Source organism: Geotrypetes seraphini, chromosome 19 (assembly GCF_902459505.1).
Source record: "Geotrypetes seraphini chromosome 19, aGeoSer1.1, whole genome shotgun sequence".
Taxonomy (NCBI): Eukaryota; Metazoa; Chordata; class Amphibia; order Gymnophiona; family Dermophiidae; genus Geotrypetes; species Geotrypetes seraphini.
Genome location: NC_047102.1, coordinates 18,561,465 through 18,580,423, shown reverse-complemented (window position 1 = coordinate 18,580,423; position 18,959 = coordinate 18,561,465). Strand labels below are relative to the sequence as shown.

Here is an 18,959-nt window from a genome sequence, read left to right as displayed (position 1 = left end):
CAAGTATGATAGATTAAAATTCCACTCAAAGTAAAGTATTCAGTCTCTTTGCTTTTCTAGCATTTTTAAATGCATGCCTGCATGTACTTTTCTGTAATGATTTCTAAAAAGCAGAAATCATGCTGTATAAATTAATCACCTGAAAAAGTGCCTGAACTTGCATCAGTAATATGGAAACCTGTGCCTGCTCTACCTGTTAAAATTCATTATTAGAATTTTGAAATTTGCTACATCTGTGTAGTTTGTGTATTAATGACACTGAGATATTCACAACACTGAAGATGTTTATGCAGCATTTACATAGGTGCAATAGGTGAGTCATTCTAGATGGGTGGATTATCTCCCAATGGCCCAATGGCGATATCTGCAGAAGGAGTTCACTCTGGATTTTTTTCTCTGACCCTCCTCTACTTCCACCTGTAGTTTTTCCCTTCTGCACACGAGTATTTCTGTTCTGCTCTCCCTTTTTCTTATTTTCCTGGTCGCCATTGCTTCAGCGAGGCATGTCTCGGAACTCCAGGCTCTGTCTAGTAGAGAGCCTTTCCTGAGGATTTCAGAAACGGGGATCTCGCTGCACAGTTCCTTTGTTTTTGCTGAAGGTGGTGTCAGCGTTCCATATTAATCAGGAAGTGTGTTTGCCTGTTTTCCAGCTTACTGGTTATAGGAAGCAAGATCGCATTTTGAAGAAGTTGGATGTGCACAGAGTTCTTTTTGTGCTATGTAGAGGTCACGGATGAGTTTTGCGTCTCTGAACATCTGTTTGTGCTGACTCATTCTTCTAAGCAGGGTGCTCCCGCTTCCAAGGCCACTATTTCCAGATGGATCTGTAAGGCCATTTTGTCAGCCTACATTCTTTGCGGTAAACAGTCTCCTGTTTCTGTTAAGATGCATTATACCAGAAATATGGCCTCATGGACCGAGGCTAGGGCGATCTCCCCTGAGGAGATTTGTAGAGCAGCTCCTTGGTCCACTCTGCACATTTTTGCCAAATTTTATAGAGTGGATGTGGCAGCAAGACAGGACTCTGCTTTTGGGTCCTCGATCTTGAAAGTCGGTGCAGTCAGCCCACTCTATCTTTTTGAGACTGCTTTTGTACATCTCACATGTCTAGAATGACTCGCCTATTGCACTATCTTTTCCAGTAGATAGGTGAGTCAGTCTAGACTCCCACCCTGTCCTTCCTGCTCCTGTCTGTTGTCTCATTCTGTTTATGCTTCTCCAAGTTTATTTCTTGGATGCCAGCCAGCCCTTTATGGACCTTGAAGAATTCTGTAAATATGTTCAAAGTGCATGCAGGGGTACTTCCTGAGCTGCTTTAATGCTTTTGTTGGCTGTTTGTTGTTCTAATGTTTCCTTTTTGAGCAGAACAATTGATTCTTGGGAATGTTCCCATTGGTGATCCTACTTCACTTACTGTCATTGGAGCTCTTTGTGCTTGGGTACTAACTACAGGTGGCAGTAGAGCTCTCAGTGAAGTAGAGGAGAATCAGAGAAAAAATCCAGAGTCGATTCCTTCTGCAGATGGCTGGCAGCCATTGGGAGATAACCCACATGTCTAGAATGACTCAACTATCTACTGGAAAATATATTATCAAGGTAAGAACATAATCTCTTTTTGTTTTAACCTGCCTTAAGGGATGATGATGAATGTACATAGGGCATGACACTTTCCTAGAAATATGCGGTTGGCTGATAGCAAAGCTACCTTATGTATTTTTCTCCAGGTTCTTACAGGAGCAGCAGGAGAAGATGCAGAATGTCACGCTGCCAAACTGTTAGAGGTGGTTATCTTGCAGTGTAAAGGGCGCGGGATTGATCAGGTAAGAGAGATCAGTATTTGAGATTCTCTTTTTGTAATGCTAGCTCCGCTGTTTATTGTGCTCCATTAACAGCCAAGGACTCTAGACCATACTTAAATACAGAAGGGGTTGGAAGGTCATCCCTTAGCTCCCAGATAGGATCTGTTACCACCCTTATCAAAATGACTGAAATTCCGGTGTCCACTGTGGTAAATAGGCCACCTCATGTGTCTTAGGGAAGCCATTGGGCTTTTCAGAAATGGTGTGGTTGGTTGTCTCTGTGAACAGAAAAATTGGTTTTCTTGGAGCTCTTTGCTGCTGCATGATCTATGAAAAGCGATCCTGTGTGTATGGACGCTGAAAAGAAAACATGAAGGGGGAGTGTAAAGGGTTTTATAAAGAAGACTAAAGCTGCTTGGCTGGCTGTGTGACTTGGGGGTTTTCTCTGCCCATTCATTGCAGCCAGAAGATATTTTCAGAAACAAGTTGTGGGTGGGATTAAACCAATGGCATAAAAAGAACTCTGCCATTACGGTGCAGAAGAAATTGTATCTATTTAACTTGAAATCTCTCTAGTCTGAGAGAAATCATGCCTAGGACTTTGTTCTCTATAGTTTTTAATGTAAAACTAGCAAAGAGAAGAGAAATATTACAGTAAGTGCTGAGTTATTATGTAATCTAATTTACTCTTGTGATTTTAATATTTCTTAGTGCATACCTTTATTTGTGGAGGCTGCATTGGAGAGATTAACGAGAGAAGTGAAAACCAGTGAACTCCGAATAATGTGCCTGCAGGTTGCCATTGCTGCCTTGTACTACAACCCTCGTTTACTAGTCAATACGCTAGAAAATCTTCGCTTCCCCAACAATGTGGAATCTGTTACCAATCACTTCATTACACAATGGCTCAACGATGTAGACTGTTTCTTAGGGTAAGTCCTGGCAGTGCAGAAACTGCCACATGTAATGGATGATTTTCATCATCAATACAGTACCTTACAGTTGAGAGCGATGGTCTTATTTGTGGGATCAAAGATGGACAGAATCACTTCTGAGTGGGATGAGTGATTCTGGTTTTCTCCCCCCTGTTGCTCTCCTAGGAGTTCTAAAATGCTGAGGTCTTTGTAGTGGACTTTATCTATCTAGGGCAGTGTCCTGCAAACTTTTTTACTCAGCACAGTAAACTTCAGGCCGAGCTGGAGGGCACCCGGAAATGCACAGAAGTCAACATGATGATGTCACATGCATGTGTGATGTCATCACATCTGCGCATGTGCGAAGCCCCTCTAGAAGGGGCCCTGAGCTGCCAGTGGGGGGTGTTAGAGCAGGAGTGGCACAGAGAAAAAGAGAGGGACTGACCAGGAGAAGAGGTGCGGGTGCCGGCTGACTGCCTACAGGAGGCACGTCCTGTAGGCAGTCAGCTGACATCAGCATCTCACTGCACATCCAGAATCTCGCTGCGGCACACAGTTTGCGATACACTGATCAAGGCAATCCAGCGTGGTAGTAGAGGCTGAATGAATTTCAGTTTTGGCGCCAAAACTGCCCTGAAATCCATGTTATCCCAGGACAAGCAGGCATGATATTCTCACATGTGGGTGACGTCATCTACGGAGCCCCGGCGCGGACAGCTTTTCAAGCAAACTTGATTGAAGTTTCAAGTTTGCACACTGCACCACGCATGTGCGTGCCTTCTCGCCCACTAGAGGGCGCATCCCACCTCGTGGTCCTCAGTTCAAATTTTTCCGCGGAGCAAGAAAGCCCTGTGGATCTGAGCTCCAGTGTTTTTGCCTTCTAGCTGCCGCGTTTAGTTTGTTTTTCCCTTCGAATTAGTTCGCGGTACTGTTTTCCTTTCGTTTCTTTTAAAAAAAAAAAAAAAAAAAAAAAGTCTTTCGTTTTCGTCGGGTTCCGGGGGCTCCCGGAAGCCGTGGCCGCGGGACGTCGGTACGTTCCCGGCCTTCTTCTTTTTCTTCGTGGATGTCCCGTCCTGTTACGGGATTCAAAAAGTGCAGCCGGTGTGAGAGGTTGCTTTCCATCACTGACCCTCACCGGTGGTGCATTGTCTGTCTTGGGCCCGAACATCCGACAGACTCGTGTGATCGCTGTGCTACCTTCCAAAACAGGGCCCTCCGTCGCCGTAAGGCAAGAATGGCCGAATTGTTCGCCGTCGACGCGCCACCTAAGGCCTCGACATCGGCCTCGGCTTCGGCCCCGGCCTTGACCTCGGCCTCAGCGTCCTCGGGGGCCTCGGCCTCGCCTCGGCCCTCCTCCTCGAAGGCGTCGTCAGTGAAGCAAGCTTCGGGTAAGTCCTCTGTTCCATCCCCTTCAGCAAAGAAGCCATCCTCGAGTCAGGCCAAGGCGGGTGGGTCGACCCCGGCCCCGCATCGGACCTCGACTCCGCACACCCCGAGGGAATACTCGAGACCGAGGTCGCCCTCCAGGGAGTGTGCCCCGGACTCGGAACTCCCCACCTTCGTGGGGATTCCGGCCTTCCAGGATCTCCTCCGAGCTCTGATCTCATCGGAGCTGTCGGGAGCCCTGGAAGTGTTGCAGCGTGCTGCGGTTCCGGCGGCCTCGACCTCGGCCTGGACGCCTTCGGTCTCGGAGGCCCCGGCCTCGGCTCCCTCGGGAGCCCCGGCCTCGGCGACCTCGGTCTCGGGTACTGGGACCCCGTTCACCTCGGTCTCGGCCCCGCCCCGGACCTCGACCTCGGGGGAACCCCCTGAGCGGAGTGTAAGGCCCAAAGAAAAGTTGCGCAGAGTGCGCCGTCTTTCCTCCTCTTCCTCCGGGTCTTCCAGACACGCCTCGCCCTCGACGCGACCTCGGACGGGGCGTCGATCGAGGAAGTCTAAGCGGCCCCGAGGCTCGCCTCGGCGCGACCGTTCCTCGTCGTTCGGGGGCGAGGCGTTGCAGGTGTCGGAGTTGCGCCTCGACAACCCGAGGCTCCTCCGCTCACCCCATGGGAAGTCTTCCCGGGCCGCCTCGCCGAGGAAACGGGAGAGTGTCCCACGAACCCCGGGGTCCTCACCCAAGGGTTCTGCGAGGAGGATAACTTCCCCTTCCCCCTCGAGGGCCCTCGAGGGGGGATCCTGGGATTCGGGATCGGTTAGGGATCCTCATTATTCCCATGAGGCCTCCCCCCTCTCCTCGGTGGGGCGGTCGAGAACCCCCTCTCCCCAGGCTAGGCCGTCCTCATTTTCATCCTTCGTTCAGGACATGGCCCAAGCCCTGGGGATTGACCTGATGGTAGGCTCTCGGTATTCCAAAGAATTTTTGGAGGAACAGGACCTCCCCATTCTTCCTAGGGAGGTGCCTAGACTCCCTCTCAACAGTGTCCTTCTGCAAACCTGGCTGAAGAACTTGTCAAACCCTCTTACAGTCACGTCTGTGCCTTCAAAAATGGAATCGAAGTATAGGACGATTCCCCCTAAAGGGTTCGATAAGGCGCAGCTCTCACACCAGTCTCTTCTGGTGGAGTCTGCTCTTAAAAAATCACAGCCCTCACGGGTTTCTGCGGCGGTTCCACCAGGCAGGGAGGGGCGGACCCTGGACAAGTTTGGCCGTCGCCTCTATTCAAATTCCCTGATGGCCACCAGGGTTCTAAATTACGCCTTCACCTTTTCCTCCTTTTTGCGTGGTATGGTGAAGGACCTTCCTCAATATCGAAACTCGTTACCGGACTCCCAAAGAGCAGGATTCGACAAGTTTATGTCCAACCTGTCTCAATTGCGGTTGTACCTATTCCATGCAGTGTACGACGCCTTTGAGCTGGTTTCGAGGGTGTCGGCCCTCGCGGTGGCCATGCGCCGCTTGGCCTGGCTTCGCACCCTCGACATGGACCCAAACCTGCAGGAACGCCTGGCAGACTTGCCTTGTGTGGGGTCCGAGTTATTCGACGAGTCATTGGATGCGGCGACCAAGCGCTTGTCGGAACAGGAGCGCTCTCTAGCATCCCTGGTCCGCCCCAAACCTAGGCCCCCGCCGCAGAAACCCTTTCGGCCTCCGCCGCGCCGATACCCTCAGAAGTCGACCCCGGCTTTCTCGAGACCGCCTCCGAGACGTCCGTCTCAGCGAGGCAGAGGGGGACAACCCCAAGCCCCGGCGCAGGGCCCTTCTAAGCCAGCGCCTTCCTTTTGACGGGCTGAGCGGACGGGGCGGGTTCCCCTCCGCACTTTCTCAGGAACCCCTCCCTATCGGGGGCCGTCTTCGGTTCTTCCGGGAGGCATGGACCGGGATTACCTCAGACGCTTGGGTGCTCCGGATCGTCTCCGAGGGCTACTCGCTCAACTTTGTGTCCTCACCGCCGGACAGTCCCCCAAGTTTAGTCCCCTGCAACCGTTCGCAGCTACCGACCCTTATAACCGAAGCCAAAGCCCTCTTGAAGCTTCGGGCGGTCGAGCCGGTCCCCAAGGACCAGTGGGGTACGGGGTTTTACTCCCGCTACTTTTTGGTCCCAAAAAAGACCGGGGACCTGCGCCCCATACTGGACCTCAGGAAGCTCAACAAATTCCTGGCCCGGGAGAAGTTTCGAATGCTATCTCTCCCGGTTTTGTACCCCCTCTTGGGGGAAGGGGACTGGATGTGCTCCCTCGACCTGAAGGAAGCATACACCCATGTTCCGGTGCACCCCGCCTGTCGAAGATTCTTACGATTCCAGGTGGGGGACCTCCACCTCCAGTACAGGGTACTGCCCTTCGGCCTGGCCGCGTCCCCACGAGTATTCACGAAGTGCATGGTGGTGGTTGCAGCAGCCCTCAGGTCACGTGGACTCCATGTGTTCCCTTACCTGGACGATTGGCTCATCAAAGCCCCGACCAGGGAGGGGGTTATCTCAGCGACCCGACAGTCTATTGCCTTCCTGCAAACTCTCGGGTTCGAGATAAACTTTCCAAAGTCTCAGTTGAGACCGTCGCAGTCTCTTCAATTCATAGGTGCGGTGCTGGACACGGTGCGCCTACGCTCCTACCTGCCGACCCAGCGGGTGGAAACCTTGGAATGGATGAGCCGCCAGGTCTCCCAACTATCGAGGGTGTCGGCCAAGCGCATGATGATGCTGCTGGGCCATATGGCCTCGACGGTACATGTCACGCCGTTTGCGAGGCTACACCTGAGGATCCCTCAGTGGACCCTCGCGTCCCAGTGGCGCCAGGAGTGCGACCCGGTGTCTCGCCTCATTTCGGTAACTCCGCCCTTGCGGAAATCGCTGCGTTGGTGGACAGACTCTTCAAATCTGTCCATGGGGCTATTGTTTCGCACTCCGCCTTTTCGCAAGGTCCTGACCACGGACTCCTCGGAGTACGCGTGGGGAGCCCATCTCGACGGTCTTCGCACGCAGGGCCTGTGGTCGGCAGAAGACCGTCAGTGTCATATCAACGTGCTAGAGCTGCGGGCCATCTTCCTAGCACTTCGAGCCTTCGTTCACATATTGCAGGACCAGGTGGTCCTCGTCCGCACGGACAATCAGGTGGCAATGTATTATGTGAACAAGCAGGGAGGAACGGGGTCATGGCCCCTCTGCTCCGAAGCTCTTCGCCTCTGGGAGTGGGCGGCCTCCCGGAACATCTTCCTCCGGGCGGTCTACATCCAAGGAGAACGGAATTGCCTGGCGGACAAACTCAGTCGACTTCTGCAACCGCACGAGTGGACTCTACACTCAGCAGTTCTACGCGAGGTCTTCGCTCGCTGGGGAACGCCACAGGTGGATCTGTTTGCCTCTCCGGAGACACACAAACTACCACTATATTGTTCTCGGATGTACTCGCAGGACCGTCTGGAAGCGGATGCCTTCCTACTCGACTGGGAAGGGAGGTTCCTGTATGCATTCCCTCCGTTCCCTCTGATCATGCGAACGTTGGTACACCTAAAATCGTCCACGGCCACGATGATTCTCATAGCACCTCGGTGGCCGCGTCAGCACTGGTTCTCCCTGCTGCTCCAGCTCAGTGCCAGAGAGCCTCTTCCCCTGCCTGTCTCTCCTTCTCTGCTGTCTCAGAGTCAAGGATCCATGTTACATCCCAATCTGCAGTCATTGCACCTGACAGCCTGGTTTCTTGTTCCCTGACTCCTCCGGACCTGTCTCAATCGGTGAAGGAGGTGTTGGAAGCCTCCCGCAAGATCTCGACGAGGCTTTGCTATGCGCAGAAATGGACCAGGTTTTCCACCTGGTGCTCGTCTTTTCACCTGGATCCGGTATCAGTTCCGGTATCCTCGGTTTTAGAATATTTGTTTCATTTGTCGCGCTCCGGCTTGAAAACCACTTCGGTGCGGGTTCATCTCAGTGCGATTTCTGCTTTCCACCAACCTCTGGAGGGACGCCCCCTGTCACTCCATCCCTTGGTGACACGCTTCATGAAAGGGTTACTCAGGGTTTGTCCCCCTCTTAAGCCTCCGTCTGTCGTGTGGAATTTGAATGTGGTTCTGGCTCAACTGATGAAACCCCCGTTTGAGCCACTCAACAAGTCCCTCTTGAAATTTCTGACTTGGAAGGCGGTGTTTCTAATTGCCCTCACCTCCGCCAGGCGGATCGGGGAGTTGCAAGCCTTGGTTGCGGACCCCCCTTTCACTGTCTTTCATCACGACAAGGTGGTTCTCCGCACCCATCCTAAGTTTTTACCTAAAGTTGTTTCTGACTTCCACCTCAATCAGTCCATCGTCCTTCCTGTGTTCTTCCCGAAGCCCCACTCCCATCCTGGCGAGACGGCGCTTCACACGCTTGACTGTAAGAGGGCGTTGGCATTTTATCTTCAACGCACCAGGCCTCATCGGAAGGTTCCTCAATTGTTTTTGTCCTTCGATCCCAATCGATTAGGGCATCCAGTTTCCAAGCGCACTCTGTCTAACTGGTTGGCCGCTTGCATTTCCTTTTGCTACGCTCAGGCTGGCCTTCCTCCCCCGGGTCGAGTCACGGGGCACAAGGTCCGAGCGATGGCAGCTTCGATAGCTTTCCTCCGATCCACTCCGATGGAGGACATATGTAAGGCTGCCACTTGGTCTTCGGTTCATACATTCACCTCTCATTACTGTCTGGACACTTTATCCAGGAGTGACGGCCGGTTTGGCCAGTCAGTTTTGCAAAATCTGTTTTCCTAAATTGCCATCCTCCCACCTGCCCTTTTTTGGTTAGCTTGGAGGTCACCCACATGTGAGAATATCATGCCTGCTTGTCCTGGGATAAAGCACAGTTACTTACCGTAACAGGTGTTATCCAGGGACAGCAGGCATATATTCTCACAACCCGCCCGCCTCCCCGGGGATGGCTTCCTTGCTAGTTATGGAACTGAGGACCACGAGGTGGGATGCGCCCTCTAGTGGGCGAGAAGGCACGCACATGCGTGGTGCAGTGTGCAAACTTGAAACTTCAATCAAGTTTGCTTGAAAAGCTGTCCGCGCCGGGGCTCCGTAGATGACGTCACCCACATGTGAGAATATATGCCTGCTGTCCCTGGATAACACCTGTTACGGTAAGTAACTGTGCTTTTTGATTTTGGCTGAAAATGCCTGCACATGCAGGGAGTTGCTACTGGAGTGTAGATTTGGGAGGGGGCTACAGCTGGAAGGGGAGCACTTTTTGGTTGGGGGGAGCTGGAGCTGCTCAGGAAGCAGGGCTAGGGTTGGGTTGGCTTTTTTTTGGTGGGGAGGGGGGGCTTCAGCCTAAACCAAGGGGCCAAGTTTGGTCACAGATTGTGTTTTGGCTGGGCTCTAGTGATGGTCTTCTGAGTTGGTGTTAATATTGTATTACCTGTGATTGCGGTGGTGGTTGTTAAATGGTGATGGCTTTCCCCTTCATTATTTCTTTTTTCCCTCTAGACTGCATGATAGGAAAATGTGTGTGCTGGGCCTGTGTGCCCTTATTGAGCTGGAGCAAAGGCCACAAGTGTTGAATCAGATTTCAGATCAAATCTTGCCAGCATTTCTTCTTTTATTTAATGGACTAAAAAGAGCCTATGCCTGCCATGCAGAGCACGAAAATGACAGTAGTGAGGATGAGGAAGGCGAGGATGAAGAAGAAACTGGTGAGCATAATCTACATTAGATTTGGGTCTAATCTAAATAACTACTTCAAACCCTTTTGGATACATTATTGGGAGCATGGGTTTTGGCAAACACCAAAAATTTCAACAATGTTCTGAACTCTAAAGTTAAATATATCAAAGTTCTGTCATGGAGAAGATGCCCAGTTTAATTCTCCAGTCTGGACCTCCCTGCATGAGCTGGGGATGCTATGAAAGCAGCATGGCCTTGTACCCATGCCCCCATCACAGGAGATGAGACCATTCCATGGGTGTGACACCTACTTGGTTGGCATTAAGACCCATGGTTGTAAGGTTTCAAAAGGAGCCAGTCTCTATATGGCCCTTAATTCAGGATGATTGTAACAGTGATCCACCTATTTTTATTTGGGGGGGGGGGCAGAGAGAAAGTATAGCAGAATATAAAATAAAGGAAAAATACAAAGTAGTGAGAATGAAGACTTGTCAGACTGCATACTTGTTCTAGTTTGAGGAAAAGAGAACTGCTGGGTCAAAGTTCTGTGTCTTAATATTGCCCACCACTTATGAGGTATTCAGGAAATGCCTCAAAACTCACCTATTCCTGAAATACCTAGACAGCTGACCCACTTCCCTCATTCCCCTCTCTTGCCCTTTCTCCCCATTGTTCCCACATCCCTTAAGTTAACTCAACTTGTACTCCACTAATCTTCTGTAAACCGCATAGAACTTAACGGTATTGCGGTATATAAACTGTTATTATTATTAATACTAAATGTGAATTTAGCACCCTTGGTCAGACAGCGGCATCTGTTATCCTAGGACAAGCAGGTAGCATATTCTCACATGTGGGTGATGTCATCCATGGAGCCCCAGTACAGACTGCTTTAAAAGTGTATCTCCACTTTAAGAACTAAGAAAGTTTGCGAACCGCCCGCATGTGCAAGTGCCTTCCCGCGTGACGTATGCGCACAGCTCCTCAGTTTTCCGCGGAGCTAAGAAGACGTGTGTTTTTGAAAACTGTTCAAACTTTACTGCCTTTTGCCTTCCCACTCCCGTGTTTTCTTTCTTTAGTCTTTCTTTTCTTTTTTTTTTTTTTAATCTTTATTAATTTTGTATTTAACCTCAATTGTATATAAAATTTTCACAATTAAATTATTACATCACTTGAAATTCTACAATAATTTCTAAAAAGACTATTATCACCCTCCCAATCAACCAACCCTATATACCATACAAGAACATTTTCCACACTTAATAATAAAATATCAATACCCACCCTCCACCCTACTCCATATTAGAGAGCTGCACGGGAAAGGGGACGACGGGAATCCCGCGGGACCCGCGGGTTCCCCCTTTGGGTCACGGGGATCCCGTGGGGACGCCCCCTAGGGTCGCGGGGATCCCGTGGGGACGCCCCCTAGGGTCGTGGGGATCCCGTGGGGACGCCTCCGAGGGTCGCGGGGTTCCTGCGGGGCTGGATGTACTCAGTCGCGCGGCTCTTCTCCCTACCTTCTCTGCTTGCAGCACAGAGCCGAACGGAAGTCTTCCCGACATCAGCGCTGACGTCGGAGGGGAGGGAGGGCTTAAACAAAGCTGGATGTACTCAGTCGCGCGGCTCTTCTCCCTACCTTCTCTGCTTGCAGCACAGAGCCGAACGGAAGTCTTCCCGACGTCAGCGCTGACGTCGGGAAGACTTCCGTTTGGCTCTGTGCTGCAGGCAGTGCAGGTAAGGAGGAAAGTAGCCTCGCGGTTCGAGTGGCTACCAAGGGAGGGGGCGGTCCGCCCCGCCCCAGTTGCAGCACAGCCGGCCAGGTCCCCTTACTTTTGTGGCACTTCCCCGACCGACCGACAACAGCCCCGGTCCGACAATCCTCCCTGCCCTGTAGCCGCGAATCTAAATTATCTTCTTACAGCAGCTGTAATAAGGTAATTTAGATTCGCAGTTAAGGGCAGGGAGGTTTGTCGGACCGGGGCTGTTGTCAGTCGGTCGGGGAAGTGCCACAAAAGTAAGGGGACCTGGCCGGCTGTGCTGCAACCGGGACGGTAGAGAAGGAGTGGGGAGAAGGACGCTGAAAGGCCATGGGGAAGACGGGAGGAGGGGGGGAAGGACTCTGAAAGCACTTGAAGACAGAGGAGGGAGAAGGACGCTGAAAGCACATGGGGAATACAAAGGGGTGGAGAAGGACGCTGAAAGGCCATGGGAAGGACGGGGGGGGGGAAGGACTCTGAAAGCACTTGTGGAAGACAGAGGGGGGAGAAGGATGCTGAAAGCACATGGGGAAGACAAAGGGGTGGAGAAGGACGCTGAAAGGACATGGGGAAGACAAAGGGGTGGAGAAGGACGCTGAAAGGCCATGGGAAGGGCGGGGGGGAAGGACTCTGAAAGCACTTGTGGAAGACAGAGGGGGGAGAAGGATGCTGAAAGCACATGGGGAAGACAAAGGGGTGGAGAAGGATGCTGAAAGCACATGGGGAAGACAAAGGGGTGGAGAAGGACGCTGAAAGGACATGGGGAAGACGGTGGGGTGGGGTGGAGAAGGATGCTGAAAGGCCATGGGGAAGACAGAGAGGGAGAAGGACGCTGAAAGGACATGGGGAAGCAGAGGGGGGAGAAGGACACTGAAAGCACATGTGGAAGACAGAGGGGGGAGAAGGACGCTGACAGGACATGGGGAAGATGGTGGGGAGAAGGACGCTGAAAGGAAATGGGGAAGAGAGAGTAGGGAGAAGACACTGGCAGGGAAGAAGACAGATGCCAGACTATGGGGGAGCGGAGAGAAGAAGATGGGTGCCAGACCAATTTGGAAGGGGGAAGAAAGGGAGAGGCACAGTAACAGAGCAAATGGAAGATGCAGAAGGAAGAGAGACAGTGGATGGAAGGAATTGAATGAGAACATGAGGAAAGCAGAAACTAGGCAACAAAGGTAGGAAAAAAATTATATTTTATTTTTTAATTTTGCTTCAGGATAAAGTAGTATATTAGTTGTGTTGATAAAAATTTATAAACATTAGAGGCTCTGGTAGAAACCCATTTGCAAAGTATGTATTCTTCCCAATTAATATTTTCAAATTAATAAAGTCTTTTTGCTTATTTGTAAATGGGTTTCTACCAGAGCCTTTAATTCAGTAGCATAATTAAATGAAATAACAATTATCCCAGGACAAGCAGGCAGGTATTCTCACTAGTGGGTGATGTCATCAGACAGAGCCCCGGTACGGACGTCTCACAAGCACGTGTTGCTTGTAGAAACTTAAAGTTTCTAGATGCCCGCACCGCGCATGCGCCGGTGCCTTCCTGCCCGGAGATCCGGGCGTGTCTCCTCAGTTCTTTCTTTTCCGCGGAGCTGAGAAGTTCAACTTCATCATGCGCTAGCTGAATTCAGTTAAATTTGCCTTCCTTGTCCGCGTTTTCGCTTTCTTTTAATTACAGTTAACAGTACTTTTCTTTTTCAGTTAAAAAAAAAAAAAAAAAAAAGAAGATTATTTCCTCCGGCGGGTCGAACGGGCCGGCCACGTGGCTCAGGCCCACTGGCTTCGACCTCGCGGCGGAGATTTTCCGGCCTATGTCCCGGCCAATCACCGGGTTTAAAAAGTGCAGCAAGTGCCAACGCGCGATTTCACTCACGGACCCTCACTGGCGCTGTTTGCAGTGTTTGGGCCCTGACCACATCCCGAAATCGTGCAGGCCTTGCTCTACCCTTACGGCACGCTCATTCAAGCGGCGTTGCCTATTGTGGGAATCGATGTTCAAGATGGACGCAGCTAAGGATCCCTCAGCCTCCACTTCATCTGATACCTCCCCGGTTCGGGCGAAACCGGTATCGACCCCTCCTGCATCGAGTGTGGTGAAACCAGCATCGCTCACCCCGACACCATCCACGAGCTCGACGTCGGTGCCTGCCACGGTCTCCTCGGTTCAGGTACCTCTTCCTTCCACAGTGCCACCAGTGGTCATCAAAGTGCCGAAAGCTACTAAGCAGAAGCACTCGGCCTCGAAGGAGCGCGATGTCCGTGCAGGAGGACCCCCTTTCGGTGCGGATCCCTCCTTATCGGCTTCGCTACGGTCCGTGCTGGAAGCTCAATTCGTTGAGCTCATGCAGACCATCGGACCCGGGCTCATCGCTGCCATACAGGGTGACCTCCCGGTACAAAGGGGCGGTCCTCCCTCTCCCCCTCCCCCACACCGTTCGACCTCGACAACCGACGAGGACGAACGGGGGAGGGCGGCGATGCCCACGCGGCAAGCCTCGCTTACCGATATGCCGCCATTAGAACCCATTACGCCTCCGCGCCAACATGGGACCAGACCTCCGATCGATACTCGAAGCCCTGGGCATAGTCAGGAAGAGTTCTTCCGTACTCCTTACCAGACTTGGGTAGCATCGCAAGAACCCGCATCGCAAACCCAGTTGCGATCCACCGCTTCCAGCCCTATCCACTTGGGGGCCTCGGGAGACCATGCGATGCACAGACGATCCCGATCCCCGTCCCGCCACCGAGACGGGCACCGATCGAGACACTCATCCTGGCACTCCTCACGCCATTCGGAGGTGTCACCGCAGAAAAAACTGCAACGTAGGGGATACTCCTCATCAGAGGTGTCCCCTCCCGGGGGCCCGGAGTACGAGGAGACATCGGTGCCCGATTCTCCTTGCCACTCCCCGATGTCCATGGACCTGGAGGCCTCCTCCTCCTCCAGCCCGTCCCACAGACCGACGCTGGCGGAACAATTGTCCTTCTCATCATTCCTCCGACAAATGGCGGATGATCTGGATGTGACCCTTGACACGGGCTCCCGATACTCCAAAGAGTATCTGGACACCATGCATTTACCTAACCCTCCAACGGAGTCGCTTCGGCTCCCCTTGCACAAATTACTGGACCAGACCTTCATGCAGTGCTTCGAAACACCGTATTCCATACCGGCGATCCCCAGCAAACTCGATGCTCGATACCGCATCGTGCACCATAAAGGGTTTGAGGGCCCTCAACTCTCCCACCAATCCCTACTGGTCGAGTCCTCCCTTAAACGCTCTCATCCCTCTCAGGTCTACGCCTCTGTACCGCCGGGCCGAGAGGGGAGAACGATGGACAAATTTGGTAGAAAATTCTACCAAAACTCCATGATGGCGTCACGGGTGCTAAACTACAATTTCTTTTTCTCTTCCTATCTGGAGTTCTTCTTGCCGGTGCTCCGCAAGTTCACTCCGTTCATAGACAACCAAGCTCGATTCGAGTTCGAGGAAGTGGTAGCCTCCCTCTCCCAATTACGCCTCCAGCTGATGCAATCCTCCTTCGATGCATTCGAACTCTCGGCACGCGCCGCCGCAAGCGCGGTAGCTATGCGTCGCCTGGCATGGCTCCGTACAATCGATATGGATCCCAACCTCCAGGACAGACTCGCCAACGTACCATGTGCTGGAGCTGACCTGTTCGATGAGTCTATCGAAACTGTTACCAAGAAGCTGTCGGATCATGAAAAATCTTTTCAATCCATCCTGCGGCCCAAACCCAAACCTCAACAGTCTCGACCTTCCAGGCCACCCCTGATTTACCAGCGGCGTTACATGCCCAGACAAATGCCTGCGAAGAGACAGCCTGCGAAGAGACAACCTCCCCAGAAGTCTCAGCAAAAACCTCAGCCACCGGCTGCACCTAAGGCTTCCCAGCCCTTTTGACGCCCCTCCCGGGAGCATAACCTCGGCCTCTCCCATAGGGGGCCGCCTCCATCTTTTTTACCATTGATGGGAGGCCATAACCACGGACCTATGGGTCCTCACCATCATAAGAGAAGGATACTCTCTTCAATTCCACCGGGTCCCCCCGGACCATCCTCCAAGAGAGTATCCTTCAAGCTCGACGCAGACCGCCCTTCTTCTTCAGGAAGTCCAAACCTTACTTCAGCTTCGGGCTGTCGAGCCGGTCCCGTCAGACCAATTGAACCGAGGGTTTTACTCCCGGTACTTCCTCGTCCCGAAGAAAACGGGCGACCTGCGACCCATTTTAGACCTTCGGGCCCTCAACAAGTTTCTGGTCAAAGAGAAGTTTCGCATGCTGACCTTGGCTTCTCTATACCCCCTCCTCGAGCAGAACGACTGGTTATGCTCCCTGGATCTCAAGGAGGCCTACACTCACATCCCCATTCACCCGGCCTCCCGAAAGTTCCTCAGATTTCGGGTGGGAAATCTGCACCTACAGTATCGAGTGCTACCATTCGGCCTATCTTCATCCCCCAGAGTCTTCACAAAGTGCCTGGTGGTAGTGGCCGCAGCACTCCGGGACAGGAGTCTACAGGTGTTCCCATACCTCGATGACTGGCTCATCAAGGCCCCGTCAGCCCCAGAGGTCACTTCGGCGGCCTTGGCTACAACCTACTTCCTCCAAAATTTGGGCTTCGAGATCAACTTTTCCAAATCTCATCTACAACCCACCCAGTCCCTCCCCTTCATCGGAGCGGTCCTGGACACCACCCGACTCCGAGCATTCCTGCCCCTGCAACGCATGGAGTCCCTTCTTCATCTCTGCCAGGCGGTGTCTACTCGCCAAACTCTACCGGCGAGACAACTGATGGTGCTCCTGGGCCATATGGCCTCCACAGTACACGTGACACCCTTTGCCAGACTCCACCTCAGGATCCCCCAGTGGACCCTGGCATCACAGTGGAATCAGACGTCCGATCCACTATCCAAACACATCTCAGTCACACCTGCTCTTCGGCAGTCTCTACTTTGGTGGATGACCTCTTCGAATCTATCCAGAGGTTTGCTGATGCACTCTCCCCCCCATCAGAAAGTTCTCACAACCGATTCGTCGAATTATGCATGGGGGGCCCACCTGGATGGCCTCCGCACCCAAGGATTCTGGACCAGTGCGGAAAGACTACACCAAATCAATCTACTGGAACTCAGAGCCATCTTCAATGCGCTCCAAGCTTTCCAACATCTACTCCACGACATGGTAATCCTCATTCGCACAGACAATCAGGCCGCCATGTATTATATCAACAAGCAAGGAGGCACGGGCTCGGCCCTCCTTTGCCAGGAAGCTCTACGAGTCTGGGACTGGGCGGTGCGCCACAACGCCCTACTCAGAGCAGTATACATCCAGGGGGAGAACAACGTCTTAGCAGACAAACTAAGCCGTCTGCTACAACCGCACGAATGGACTCTCCATTCCAGCCCCCTTCACCAAATCTTCACGCAATGGGGGACGCCTCAGATAGACCTCTTTGCGGCTCCCCACAACTCCAAACTGCCTCAGTTTTGCTCCAGGATCTACACTCCTCATCGCCTCGAGGCAGATGCTTTTCTACTGAACTGGGGGAAACGATTTCTATATGCGTTCCCACCATTCCCGCTGATCCAGAAGACTCTGGTCAAGCTGAAACTCGAACGGGCCACCATGATTCTAATAGCTCCTCGGTGGCCCAGACAACCTTGGTTCTCCCTCCTACTTCAACTCAGCAGCAGGGAACCAGTACCACTTCCAGTGTTTCCTTCACTGCTTACTCAACATCAAGGATCACTACTTCATCCCAACCTGCAGTCTCTCCACCTGACAGCTTGGTTCCTCTCAACGTAACCCCTCACCAATTCTCACAAGAAGTGAGGGAGGTCTTGGAAGCTTCCAGGAAGCCCGCCACTCGACAATGCTACTCCCAGAAATGGACCAGATTCTCCTCATGGTGTGTTTCTAAGTCAAAGGAACCTCAGCGAGCTTCCTTATCCTCCGTGCTGGACTATCTCCTACACCTATCTCAATCTGGGCTCAAGTCCACATCCATACGAGTCCACCTGAGCGCTATTGCGGTGTTCCACCAGCCCCTACAAGGGAAACCCCTCTCGGCCCATCCAGTGGTCGCCAGATTTATGAAAGGAATCTTCCATGTTAACCCTCCTCTCAAACCACCCCCAGTAGTTTGGGACCTCAATGTAGTCCTTTCCCGTCTCATGAAGCCCCCGTTTGAACCACTCAACAGGGCCCCTCTTAAGTACCTCACCTGGAAAGTGCTTTTTCTTGTAGCCCTTACGTCCGCTCGCAGAGTCAGCGAACTCCAGGCATTGATGGCGGATCCACCATTCACAGTATTCCATCATGACAAGGTGGTCCTACGCACTCACCCGAAATTCCTGCCTAAGGTGGTCTCCGAATTTCATCTCAACCAATCCATTGTACTTCCAGTATTCTTCCCTAAGCCCCATTCTCACCACGGAGAATCGGCCCTTCACACTCTAGACTGTAAACGTGCCTTGGCTTTCTACCTGGATCGCACCAAGCCACACAGAACCACTCCTCAACTTTTTGTCTCCTTCGATCCTAACAAGTTGGAAAGACCCGTATCAAAGCGCACCATCTCTAATTGGATGGCGGCTTGTATCTCTTTCTGCTATGCCCAGGCTGGATTATCACTTCCTTGTAAGGTCACAGCCCATAAGGTCAGAGCAATGGCAGCCTCAGTAGCATTCCTCAGATCAACACCAATCGAGGAAATTTGTAAGGCTGCCACCTGGTCCTCGGTTCACACATTCACCTCACATTATTGTCTGGATACTCTCTCCAGACGGGATGGACAGTTTGGCCAAACAGTATTGAAAAATTTATTCTCTTAAGTCGCCAACTCCCCCTCCATCCCACTGAGGTTAGCTTGGAGGTCACCCACTAGTGAGAATACCTGCCTGCTTGTCCTGGGATAAAGCAATGTTACTTACCGTAACAGTTGTTATCCAGGGACAGCAGGCAGCTATTCTCACGTCCCACCCACCTCCCCTGGGTTGGCTTCTCAGGCTAGCTACCTGAACTGAGGAGACACGCCCGGATCTCCGGGCAGGAAGGCACCGGCGCATGCGCGGTGCGGGCATCTAGAAACTTTAAGTTTCTACAAGCAACACGTGCTTGTGAGACGTCCGTACCGGGGCTCTGTCTGATGACATCACCCACTAGTGAGAATAGCTGCCTGCTGTCCCTGGATAACAACTGTTACGGTAAGTAACATTGCTTTTCTGAAGTTTATATGGACGGGCGGGGACGGAGGGGATTCCTCGCGGGGACGGGTGGGGACGGAGGGGATTCCTCGCGGGGACGGGTGGGGACAGAGGGATTCCTCACGGGGACGGGTGGGGACGGGTGGGATCCTCACTGGGACGGGTGGGATTTCTGTCCCCGCGCAACT

General features: G+C 52.4%; 1 protein-coding gene across 1 annotated transcript in view; it reads left to right on the top strand.

Annotated features, from left to right (window-relative positions):
* IPO7 (importin 7) overlaps positions 1-18,959 on the top strand; it is a 106,665-nt gene that overhangs the window by 73,770 nt on the left and 13,936 nt on the right. Inside the window, exons 20-22 of the mRNA XM_033927917.1 lie at positions 1,725-1,820; positions 2,511-2,731; positions 9,606-9,811. Of these exons, the coding sequence (XP_033783808.1) occupies positions 1,725-1,820; positions 2,511-2,731; positions 9,606-9,811 (523 nt within the window). The remainder of the gene's footprint in view (positions 1-1,724; positions 1,821-2,510; positions 2,732-9,605; positions 9,812-18,959) is intronic.